Below are 13637 nucleotides of genomic sequence, written 5' to 3' on the forward strand. Positions count from 1 at the left end.
TCAACATTCTCCTCCCTTTCTTCACCTCCTCCCTCAACCGTGTAATCCATCACATCATCCACATCAGCAAATGGAATGAATGTCTTCCCGAAAGTTTTTCTTCTCACATCTCTCACAAAAGCCGTAGTGACTTTTCTAGGCTCTTCCATTTGATCATCATCAAAAGTAGCAACATTTTGATCCAGACACAGTTTAGTGATCAAACAGAGATGTGTTAGACTATATGACCCGGGATCTTTCTGGATAATTGCAGACAAATCATCACTCAGAATTGTGCCCAAATCTATGTCGTCACCTAGCAAGATAGCTTGAAGTGCTAGCCCTACATCCATAGGAATCTCAGAATTGTTCCCACTTGGCTCCACGTTGTTTATCCAAAATTCAGCCCAAATCCGTGGAATATCCAACAAATGAGCGGTTTTAAACCGCTGGGGTGGGAGCTGTCTAGATGGTCTCACCCATATACTTCCTGGTGCAGTCAGCTGAGATTTTAAAGCCTCACGCTTATCTGATGCCATGATTGCCCTATTCTCACGTCGATGATTCAGAACACAGAATTCAGGAACATTAAAATGAAATATCCTATTTATAGTTTCCGGGGAGTAGTCTACATCTACCCCGCGTACTTTAGCAATCCGTGGTGACGAATTTTTCACTCGCCATGCATTACTCAAAAATTCTAATGCTAAAGTACGATTTCCAGACCGAAGACAGAAATTAAACTCATACCAATGCCTGTTGCGGAATTCTGCTTCAATTAAGGGAAATGCTAGCACTTCATCCGTGAGACGCCTTTCAGGTTTGAAATCCTTACTTTTGAGAGTCTGGTACCGATTGTAGGCCGTTGGACGAACAAAACGTGACCGAGGAATTTCAGTCACAACCGGCGTTGGAGGAGGTGGTGATTGCTCTCTAGGCGGTGATGGTGGAGGAGAAGGCGAAGGTGACGGTGTAGGAGTTCGGACTACTCTCCTTTTCTTCACCACTTTTGACCTTGATTTTGAAGACCCAACTTCAACTTCTTTGCCTTTTGAGGATTTTTTGAATATGTTCTTCATGGTGAGAAAGGTAAAGATTGAGAAAGGTAATGGTTTATGGGTGATTGATGAAAAAGATGAAGATTTATGGTGTTTTTGGTTGAATTTTCGTGTAGGGTTTTGAAGGGTTTTTGATTTTGGGTTTTGGAAAAATTTGAAGAATTGGTTGTTGTTGTTGATGGGTTTTGAAGAATAGAGTTGGATGGAAGAAATTTTCGTGGTTTGGTGTTATGGGTGTGAGAGAGGTTGTTGTTTTAATGGGGTTTTGAAGGATTTGGGAGGTTTAGGTTCAAGAGGGGTTTGAGAATTGAGGATGAAATTGGTGAAAGATAATGGGTGAATTTGTTGTGGTTGTTGTTTTAATGAAGGATTTGTGTTGGGTTTGAAGGTTTGGATGGTTGTTAATGGAGGATTTGTGTGAGGAAGGAGATGAAGTTTTGTGAGAAAGGATAAGGTTTGTTGAAGAAGATGAAGTTTGAGAGAAAGAATGAGGGTTTCACCTTTTTTTTTACGCCTAAAACGTGATGTTTCCGCCTAGAACGTGGGTTTTTACGCCCCAAACGGCAAAACAGAGAGCAATGTTTTTTTCTTCAAACTTTTCCGCCCCAAACGGCAATGTTTCCGCCCCAAACGGCAAAATAATGAGCAACCCAATTTCTTCAGGATTTTTTACGCCTTAGGCGCAATTTCTTCCGCCCCAAACGGCAAAACAGAGAGCACATGAATTTTCTTCAAAATTTTTACGCCTTAGGCTCCATTTTTTTCGCCCCAAACGTAATTTCCTGGTTGTACACTTTTCACACTCCTCTTTTTTTCAATTTGACCTGCAAAACACAAAAAATCAAAAGAAAAACTATTACGGTTAAATAAAACCTTGGGTTGCCTCCCAAGCAGCGCTACTTTTAGCGTCATTAGCTCGACGGTCTCAAAACCTTAAGGGTCTTCGAAAAGTACTGCCACCTTGTGGCGATTAAAATCTCCTCCCTTATAAAACTTGAGTCTTTGTCCATTTACTTTGAAAGATTTCTCCTCCTCTCCTGGTGTAAAAATTTCCACAGCCCCGTGTGGAAAAACTTCCTTAATGACAAACGGACCAGACCACCGAGACATCAGCTTACCCGGGAATAACCTTAAACGAGAATTGAACAACAAGACTTGCTGTCTTTTCTTAAACTCCTTTCTTACCAGCCCTTTATCATGATACTTCTTTGTTCTTGCTTTAAAAATCACGGCATTTTCATATGCTTGCATCCGCCATTCTTCAAGTTCGTTTAGCTTAAGCAATCTTTTCTCACCCGCAAGACCTGCATCAAAATTTAAAAATTTCACAGCCCAATATGCCTTGTGTTCTAGCTCAACCGGTAGGTGACATGATTTGCCATAAACTAGTTGGTACGGAGAGAACCCCAAGTGTGTCTTGAACGCGGTTCTATAAGCCCAAAGTGTATCATTAAGCTTCATTGACCAGTCTTTCCTTGAAGTAGAAACCGTTTTCTCCAGAATTTGTTTCAATTGTCGGTTAGATACTTCAACTTGTCCACTTGTCTGAGGATGGTATGGAGTGGCCACCTTGTGCTTGACATTGTATTTCTCCAAGACATTCTCCAAGTATTTGTTACAAAAATGTTTGCCTCCATCACTAATGAGAATTCTAGGAACCCCAAACCGAGTAAAAATATTTTCTTTAAGGAACTTCACCACGGTATGAGAATCATTCGCTTGGCAAGGAATAGCTTCCACCCATTTTGTAACATAATCTACACACACCAATATATGAAGATTAGACCGTGAAGATGGAAAAGGTCCCATGAAATCAATCCCCCAACAATCAAAAGGTTCTACTTCGAGCATTTGGTTTAGAGGCATCTCATCCCGCTTTGAAACATTGCCGGTCCTCTGGCAATTATCACATCTTCTAGCAAACTCTACACAATCTGCAAACAGTGTCGGCCAGAAGAAACCACTTTGAAGCACCTTTGCTGCTGTTCGTGGACCACTGTGATGACCACCATATGGAGAACTATGGCAATGCCACATTATGCTTTGCGCCTCTTCTTCATCAACACATCTACGGATCAAGCCATCTTGCCCCACCTTAAATAGGTATGGATCATCCCAAAAATAGAAGTTAGCATCTCTAAAGAATTTCTTCTTTTGTTGATAGGAATAGTCCTCCGGAATTTCATTTCCTGCTTTGAAATTAGCCATGTCAGCAAACCAAGGCCTTTTAGAAACCATCAGCAATTTTTCATCCGGGAACTCTTCATTAATGCACTTCTCTTTTGTGGTCACCATTGGATTTTCTAACCTTGATAAATGGTCCGCGACCACATTCTCCACACCCTTCTTGTCTTTTATCTCCAAATCAAATTCCTGCAAAAGTAGTACCCACCTCAAGAGTCTAGGCTTTGAGTCGCCTTTTGTGAGGAGGTACTTTAGTGCCGAGTGATCTGAAAAAACAACAACTTTTGATCCAATCAGATAAGAGCGAAATTTTTCCAAAGCGAATACTATTGCAAGCAACTCTTTTTCAGTAGTTGTGTAATTGATTTGGTTTTCATTCAAAACCTTGCTTGCATAATATATAGCATGGAAAAATTTCGCGTGTCGTTGGCCAAGCACCGCTCCAACCGCATAATCACTTGCATCACACATTAATTCAAAAGGGAGATCCCAATTAGGTGCAACGATTATGGGCGCGGTGACCAACTTTTCTTTAATCACAACAAAAGCATTCAAACAATTATCATCAAAATTAAATTCATTTTCCTTCACAAGGAGGTTACTTAAGGGCTTTGCTATTTTCGAAAAATCTTTGATGAAACGCCGATAGAAACCGGCATGACCCAAAAAACTTCTCACTCCCTTAACATTAACGGGAGGGGGCAATTCCTTAATAACCTCTATCTTTGCTTGGTCAACTTGAATGCCCTTTGAAGAGATTTTGTGTCCAAGCACAATACCTTCTTTAACCATAAAATGACATTTTTCCCAATTTAAAACTAAATTGGTACTTATGCATCTCTTCAATACAGCATTCAAATTGGCTAAACATTTATCAAAAGACTTACCAAACACAGAAAAATCATCCATAAATACCTCGATTGTGTCCTCCATCATATCAGCAAAAATGGAAAGCATACACCGCTGGAATGTAGCCGGTGCATTGCACAACCCGAAAGGCATCTTCCGGTAAGCAAATACTCCAAAAGGACAAGTAAAAGCTGTTTTCTCCTGATCCTCCGGGTCTACCACAATCTGATTGTACCCAGAATATCCATCCAGAAAGCAATAATAGGCCTGCCCTGCAAGCCTTTCCAACATTTGGTCCATGAATGGAAGAGGAAAATGGTCCTTCCTTGTTGCCGAGTTCAACCGCCTGTAGTCTATACACATCCGCCACCCAGTGACGGTGCGAGTGGGTATCAGTTCATTTTTTTCATTTCTCACAACTGTCATACCACCTTTTTTCGGGACCACATGGACAGGACTTACCCACGCACTATCCGAGATTGGATAAATCATACCAGCTTCTAGAAGTTTAAGAACCTCTTTCTTCACCACTTCTTTCATGGTTGGATTTAGTCTTCTTTGAGGTTGCACCACAGGTTTGTATTCATCTTCCATTTTTATTTTATGCATACAGAATCCGGGACTAATCCCTTTCAAATCAGAGATGCTCCAACCCATGGCTTCTTTATTTTCTCGCAGGACTCTAGTTAGCTTCTCTGCTTCCAAAGAACTCAACCTGCTGCTTATGATTGCCGGTTGTGAAGCATCTTCTCCTAAGAAAACATATTTTAAGTGAGGGGGGAGCTCTTTCAACTCCGGAATAGTAACTTTTAAGTCCTCCTTACCACTAACTTTCTCTTCCACAGCATAAACGTTTTCAAAATCTTTTTGTGCTTCTTCTTCTTTACATGCTTCAAGTTGACGGAGACAAATTTCAATCTCCTTGTCCCATTCCTCTTCCAAATCATCAATGGAATTAACAATTACTCTTTCTAATGGTAAGGATGGTGTTTCTTCCACTAAGACATCTTCTACCACTTCCTCAATCACGTCAACCTTGTAACATTGTGGCTCATCATCATGATGCTTCATGGCTTTGAACACGTTAAACATCACTTGTTCTCCATGTGTCCTTAACATAAGCTCTCCCATTTCCACATCAATCAACGCTCTCCCGGTAGCAAGAAATGGTCTACCCAACAGCAATGGTTCTACATCCGCATCATCTTCCATATCAAGGATGACGAAATCAGCTGGAAAAACAAACTCAGCAACTCTTACCAACACATCATGAAGTACGCCGTAGGGATGTACAATAGAACGATCAGCTAAAGAGAGCTGCATCTTTGTGGGTTTTGCAACAGCTCCGGGTATCTTCTTCATCATTGACAATGGCATTAGGTTGATGCTAGCTCCTAAATCACATAGAGCTCGACCAACGGAGATGTTACCTATTGAACATGGTATGGTAAAGCTTCCAGGATCCTTCTTCTTTTGAGGAAGTTTCTTTTGGATTATGGCACTACATTCCTCTGTCATCTCTACTGTATCATCATCAAGAGGTTTCCGCTTCTTTGTCATAAGTTCTTTCATGAATTTGGCATAGACAGGCATCTGTTCCAACACTTCAGCAAAAGGAATGTTAATTTGGAGATCATGAAGCATCTTCATAAACTTTTTGAATTGTTGGTGATCATTAGCCTTTGCCTTCTTCTTGCGCGGATATGGCAATTTAGCATGGACAGAACTTTCTTTCTCCTCTACACCCTTGCCTCTCTTTTCAACTAACTTCTCATCATTTTCTTTTTCAATTTTTTTATCTTTCTCCTCTTCAACTAACTCCTCTTTCTCGCTCTCAATCATTTTCTCTAACTCATTCTCAACTTCTCCCTCAGTCTCATTTTCAACTTCTCCCTCAACATTATTTTTTTCTTTCACTCCCTCAACACTAGACTCACTCTTTTTCTTCGTTACAATCTCAGGTGAAGGAACCACTCTATTTCTCAAATTAATCGCCTTGCAACTTTCATTCCTCGGATTATCCTTTGTAGAACCTTCAAAACCATTATTTTGAGTAGCCGCGAATTGCCTTGACAATTGCCCAACTTGAGTTTCCAAGTTCTTAATTGAAGCTTCATGATTCTTGTTGGCAATATCTTGGTTGGCTTTCATTTGATCTTGGCTAACCTTCATAGCTTCGAAGTTCCCTTGAGTCACCTTTATGAATTGAGTAAGTGTATCCTATAATTGAGAAGGTCTCCTTTGTTGAGAGTTTTGTGAAGAAGATTGTTGTTGAGATTGATTTGAGTTTTGATTTCCTCCCCAACCAAAGTTTGGATGATCTCTCCAACCTGGGTTATAAGTGTTTGAATATGGATCATACTTTGGGTTGTTCCTTTTGAAGTTGGCTAGGTACTTTGCCTCTTCTGACCCTTCAGGAAAACATTGGCCATTAGCATGCCCTTGTCCACAAAAATCACATTTCACTTCATTAGCTGCCATAACTGGCATTTGGGCATTAGGAGTGCTAGTGAGGTGTTTCAACACAGCTGCCATTTGAGAATTCATCAATGTAGATTGGGCCAAAAGAGCAGTTTGAGTATCAAGCTCTATCATGCCTGCCTTCTTCTTTGCACCACGATCATTTTCAACTCTGTATTCATTTTGAGCCATGGATTCCACCAACTCTCTGGCTTGAGTTTGATTTTTATTTTTCAAAGATCCACCTGCCGATGCATCTAGAAACATTCTAGTTTGAGCTCTCAATCCTTGTGTAAAATGCTGCATTTGAGTATGACTATCGAGCCCATGCTTAGGACACTTCTTCAGGCTTAGTTTGAATCTTTCCCAGGCATCATACAATGTTTCGGAGTCTCCTTGCTCAAAACTTGTAATGTCAGCTCTTCTTTCCAGATACTTGTGAATTGGAAAGTACCTATCCATGAACTTCATCTCTAGCTCTTGCCAAGTATTGATGGTGTTAGGTGGTATTGTGTCCAACCAGTCTTTAGCTCTTCCAGTTAACGAGTACTTGAAAAGCCTTAATCTTTTATCTGATTCAGATACTCCTGGTGGGTCTGTATAGTCACAAGCTTCATAGAAATGCTCCAGGTGGAGATTTGGACATTGTGTTTCTGCCCCTGAGTATTGATTCTCTTTGAGGGCGCTGAGCACTGAATTCTTGATATCAAATGACACATGATTTCTCGGTTGGAAACCCAGATTGGCAAGCTCTCCATTGTTTCTTTGCCCATAGTCACCTAACGTCCTCTCAGGCACAACTGGTGGAGGTGGATTCTCAGCCATGATGTTGGCTTCGTTGTCCGATGTGTCTGGACTAGAAACCGCTTCTTCACGACTTTCTTGTGCAACACCTGCTAACCGGGCAACCTCTCGGGCTAACCGAACTGCTTTTCTGTTTGCTTTAGCTGTTTTCTCTATTTCAGGATCAAAGATTAGTTCTCTTGCTACTCTCCTACCTTGCATAAACAACCAGAAAATACCTTAAGAAGCAACTGCACTACACAAGAATGAAAATGAAAATAAAATTCAGAACTTATATATTTTTTTTTTATATATATATTTATAATTAAAATAAACAAAAACTTAATCAATAAAACAATAAAATTTAAAAGTATGACTCAATTGCCTTGTTGATTTAATCAACAATCCCCGGCAACGGCGCCAAAAACTTGATAAATATTTAGCAAGTGTACTAAATAGCCGTCAAGTAGTATAATAAAATCGTTCTTTCCGCAGGGATTGTTGTAAATCAATTGTAAATTGAAGACATACTCATGTAAATTGACATAAATTGTAAAAGGGGGTTCTTGTTTGGTTTCAAGTTCAAAATTTTTAAACTTTGGAATTGCTTTGGTGTTTAGATTGATGTAAGAAAAGCGATTGGTCCTTTTTGGGTCATCTAATTACTATTTCTCTTGGTAACGCCATGTATGATAACGAATTATTCAAATTAGTTTCATGATTTGATTAAAACACAATTGATTATGCCCAATGTCTTGGTAACATAATCCTCTCTCATGATCATCAATCCCTAATTTCTTAGTAAGACCTATGATCATGTGAGGAAGAAAAACTTTAATCTTTTAATCTCAATTAACAATCCAAAATTTCTTAAGTGAAAATTAATTGATCAATCGTTCCTAGATCGATGATTTATTCCTATCGTCATAGTAAAACAAATCATTGCAATCATCATATAAGTCGCGAATTCATACAAAGCATTAAGCACAAAGAACAATCAATAGAAACTAACTTCGTAATTCATTAATCATATCATATGACAATCACATAGTTCAAGATCAAAAGTAATTAGAATCACCTAAGGACCAATCATGAAAATTTAGCTAGACATTGCAAATTCAGAAATTACATCAAATAAAATGAAAGAAAGCATGATTACAAGAAGAATCTTGATGTGTTTCCACACTGGAATCCTTGCTTGGTCGCTCTTGATCCTCCAAAGTCGCTCCAATAGCTGTTCTTTTGCGTAAAAATTCGATCATGATCCAGATCTGATGTTTCCCTTTTATAAAACTGATCAAAAATAACGTTTTCCGCCTGAGGCACAAAATTTCCGCCCCAGGCGTAAAGAATTACGTTTCAGGCACAAGAAATTTCGCCTGAAACGGCAAAACAGAGAGCAATTTTGGTTCTTCAGTGAAAATTCCGCCTCAGGCGGAAAAACTTCCGCCCCAGGCGTAAAAGTGCTATATAATCCACCAATTTTCTTTTGCTATCTTTCTTCGCATGTAGCTTCAAATCAATGTCTTCTTCTTCATGATTTAGGTTAAAAACCTCTAAAAACACTTGAAAATGGTCTTTATTTCCATGTAATGACTAACGTCATCAGATTTTATGAGCCTTATTGGCTCATTGACTTTGCTAATGCTTGCATTGTTCTTCATTTGGTTGGAGGATATCAGGTAATAGTCCTACTAATAATCAAACTTGACATTTTATAGTTAACACCTATGAAGCACGGACACTCCTCAGATTAGCTATGTCTCAGTGTCGGACACCAACACGGCACCGACACTTATGATTACGTTGAATTACGTCATTTTCTCAAACTACTATCGGTGTCAACGTGTCGGTGTCTGTGTCCATGTCCATGTTCGTGCTTCATAGGTTAATGTTGTGAATTCGGATTGAATAATCACACCAATAATACTTTTGATGTGTGGAGAAAATCGAATAAGCAATCAAAACATGGAAATAGCAATAATAATCACGAACAAAAGATAAGTAATAAAACTGTAAAGAGCACGAAGCAATTGTTTACCCAGTTCAGTCAAAACCGACCTACTCTGGGGGAGAGAGCCACTCTCCGTTCCACTATCAAATGATGTTCTTGATTACAACGAGATTCACTACAAAAGAGTTGCAAGAATTAGACTTCAATCCTAATTCTACCCTTTTCCCAAATCTCTTCCCGTGACCAAGAGATTTCAATGATAAGTGATTACAAGATGAAAGAATCAACACCCAAAACCTAGAGATGAACCAAGAGTAACCCTCTTAACCCTAGCCGCCGTTTTGGTGAAAGAAACCCTCAAAACTTGCTCTAAAAAAACAGAAAACGTGACCCTTTAAATACCCTGCAGCGATTTCCGCCCGAGGCGCAGCTTTTTCCGCCTGGGGCGAAATTTCCGCCTGAGGCACCAAAATTTCCGCCTGGGGCGCCAAAACAGAGAGCCCCCTTTTTCCTGCTTCAAATTTCGCCCGGGGCGGAAAACAGCAGACTAGTGTTGTTTTTTCTTCACGTTTTCAAGGCAAATTTGCAACAATCTCCACCTTGCCTTTAAAACGATGGTGATGCCAACTTCCCATCAACCACCGTGTTGCTCTGTCCACTTGTTTACACCACACCCTCTTCGGCCCCCGGAGTCTACCTCTCCGTGCTCCCGAAAAATGCTTGCCTCCAATTGCCCTTGGATTTTTAGGACAATACACAAGCTAAACCATACCCTCTTCAAACCCCGGATTGTAGCTTTCCGTACTCTTGAAGATATGCTTGCCTCCAACCAACCTTGGAATTTTTAGGTGGTTTCACAAGCTGCAACCTCAAACTCTCCTTGTGTCCAACTACCTCCAGCAGTCTAACAAGTTACCAAGCTTGATCACCGTTGCTTCCACACAAGGTCTCCATAGCCATACCACTTTGGTATACCTCCACCTCAAACCGAGATTCCTCCACCAAAGCCTTAAACCGGTATATCCACTATGTCTTCCACCTTGTAACTGAGTATTCTTACCACCGCCTCTCCAGGCTGATGTTGAGTATTATTCCACCGCCTCTCCAGGCTGATGTTGAGTATTATTACCACCGCCTCTCCAGGATGTTGAGTATTATTACCACCGCCTCTCCAGGCTGATCAGCAAGCTATGAGTGTCAACTGGTGACTATGAGTGCTCCCGCACTCTCATAGCCTTCCTCCTCATCAACGGCAACATGAGCTGACGAACTACCGCTGCCCCTTCTCTGAGGACAGTCCTTCTTGAAGTGACCCGGATCCTGACAATAGAAGCATCTGAACCTGCCACCATTATCACCTTTTGGCCTAGACTTTGACCCATATTTCTTCCCCTTTCCTCTACCTTCGTTCTCACTTCTATCCCTCATCACATTTAACCCTTCCGCACTATCATCAACCCTCAAGTCTCTCAACTTTGTCAACTCCTTGGTCCTCAAAGCCGATTGAACTTCATCCAATGTGATAGTACCTTCTTTGCCATAAAGCAACGCATCCTTGAGATTTTCAAGTGACTTGGGTAAAGCACACAACAAATGAAAGGCCTTGTCCTCGTCTTCCAAATTCACGTCAATGTTCGCCAAGTCGTCAATGATCTTGTTGAACTCCGAAAGTTGCTCCACCACAGGCTTGTTCTCCACCATTCGAAAGAAAAATAACCGTTCTTTCAAACACTGCTTATGTGCCAAAGACTTCGTCATATACAACGCATCCAGCTTGGTCCACATAGCCGCCGCAGTTTTTTCTTTAGCTACTTCCCTCAACACATTATCCGCGAGGCACAAGATAATGACACTCAAAGCCTTATCATTCATCTCGCTCTTTTCTGCGTTCGAGAGAGTATTTGGCATATTCGATATGCCCAACAATGCTTCAACACACTTTTGTTGTGTTAATATTGCCCGTACCTTCACCTTCCATAAACCGAAGTCATTTTTACCGGTGAACTTCTCAATCTCCCACTTAGAACCCATGATACTTAATTCGTTTGATCCTTTGCCCCACGGTGGGCGCCAATTGTTGTGAATTCGGATTGAATAATCACACCAATAATACTTTTGATGTGTGGAGCAAATCGAATAAGCAATCAAAACGTGGAAATAGCAATAATAATCACGAACAAAAGATAAGTAATAAAACTGTAAAGAGCACGAAGCAATTGTTTACCCAGTTCAGTTAAAACCGACCTACTCTGGGGGAGAGAGCCATTCTCCGTTCCACTATCAAATGATGTTCTTGATTACAACGAGATTCACTACAAAAGAGTTGCAAGAATTAGACTTCAATCCTAATTCTACCCTTTTCCCAAATCTCTTCCCGTGACCAAGAGATTTCAATGATAAGTGATTACAAGATGAAAGAATCAACACCCAAAACCTAGAGATGAACCAAGAGTAACCCTCTTAACCCTAGCCGCCGTTTTGGTGAAAGAAACCCTCAAAACTTGCTCTGAAAAAACAGAAAACGTGACCCTTTAAATACCCTGCAGCGATTTCCGCCCGAGGCGCAGCTTTTTCCGCCTGGGGCGAAATTTCCGCCTGAGGCACCAAAATTTCCGCCTGGGGCGCCAAAACAGAGAGCCCCCTTTTTCCTGCTTCAAATTTCGCCCGGGGCACAGGTTTTTCGCCCGGGGCAGAAAACAGCAGACTAGTGTTGTTTTTTCTTCACGTTTTCAAGGCAAATTTGCAACAGTTAACACCATAATTATCAAAATGATTTCATTTCATTTTTTTCAATTCAGATTTATAGTCAACCAATATATAGTGCTGCTGATAGATGGTGTTCAAGAAAATATCCGAACAGCGGTTTCGTGAATAATTTCTACCAGGTGAAACTACCTATGTTACCGGCTTTTCAACTGAACATGTTGAGGATATGTTTTAGAACAGCTTATGTGATTTCCACAACTGGACTTGCAATAATGTTTCCATACTTCAATGAAGTTCTAGGAGTGCTAGGAGCATTAGGATTTTGGCCATTGACTATATATTTCCCAGTAGAGATGTACTTTGTGCAGAATAAAATTGAATCTTGGTCTACAAAATGGATTTTTCTTAGGATTTTTAGCTTTGTTTGTTTTTTGGTGACAGTATTGAGTCTTGTTGGATCACTTGAAGGAATCATAAGTGAGAAACTAAGCTAAAAAGTTTATACCAATATCCTTAAAAGTGCTTAATTTGTTTAAGTTTGTTACTAATGCTACATAATGTAAAAGGTTGTACACTTGTACTGCTCATTGCTTCATGAGAATCATCTAAAGATTGCTACATAATATACAAATATGTCTTATGAGAAATTTGATTTTACAAAATTCACAAAGACACAACCAATAGTTTTCAATTTCATATGATCTTCTTGTACACTCTCTGCAGATGCCTTTTCCAAGTAATTAATAGCAACGTTCACATATCAAGGTTTTCAAGACTGTCATATAAATAAAGTAAGCCAAATGCTAGCGAGTGTCTCGGGGCACTCTTTAAGACCTTAAATAGTAAGTTTTTTACATAATTTTTACGGGAATATGTAAAATCAACGCATTGGAAATTGTAGTATTTAATATTTTGAATAAAAAATTTCTTTAAATAAAATGCATAAGACAAAACTCATAAAGTAAAAATATGAATTGAGTTGTAACCAAAATAAAATTATAATTGAGTATGTTTGGATATATTCTTATAAAAGTGAGTTGAACAAATAATTTGAGTGTAAAAATCAATTTTATAATCAAAAGCTACGATTTCTAGTTTCAAGTAGAATCAATTCTGGAGATAGAATCAATTATACTTTTGAGAAATCAAACAAGGCAGAATCAATTCTACACGTCTAGAATCAATTCTGGCCGCTCTAGAATTGAAACCAAACATACACGAAGTGGAAGAAATTGTGAGATAAAAAAAAAAAACAACTAGTGCAGATGACTTCGAAGACTATGTAGACGACCAGGAACAATCAATAAAGTAAAACACATTATCTTACCTTTCTAATGTAGGGCCCAGATCACACGGAAAAAAATTAATGGGAGACAATCATGTTCTGTAGGACAATTATTCATCTTCAAAGTAATGTCAAAAGACTTAAAACAATCATAACAACGTAATAGATGGTCTAAAAAATTAATTTTATTTTACCGATCGTTAGTTGGTCTAGTGGTGATTAACGTTAAACTTGGTAGGGAGGACGGCGGTTTGATCCTCCACAACTGTGATTGGGAAGGGGCTGAAACCACTTGATGTCAGAACTGACATCCGAACCATATTTATATCTTGATTAAAAAGAAAAACAAATTTGTATCTTCACTTTAAAAATAATGTAA

General features: G+C 39.5%; 1 protein-coding gene across 1 annotated transcript in view; it reads left to right on the top strand.

Annotated features, from left to right (window-relative positions):
- LOC123919873 (probable amino acid permease 7) overlaps positions 1-12620 on the top strand; it is a 32410-nt gene extending 19790 nt beyond the window's left edge. The window contains exons 5-6 of the mRNA XM_045971896.1: positions 8923-8995; positions 12066-12620. Of these exons, the coding sequence (XP_045827852.1) occupies positions 8923-8995; positions 12066-12467 (475 nt within the window). The 3' untranslated portion in view covers positions 12468-12620. The remainder of the gene's footprint in view (positions 1-8922; positions 8996-12065) is intronic.
- Positions 12621-13637: the final 1017 nt, after the last annotated feature.

This window comes from Trifolium pratense, linkage group LG4 (assembly GCF_020283565.1).
Source record: "Trifolium pratense cultivar HEN17-A07 linkage group LG4, ARS_RC_1.1, whole genome shotgun sequence".
NCBI lineage: Eukaryota > Viridiplantae > Streptophyta > Magnoliopsida > Fabales > Fabaceae > Trifolium > Trifolium pratense.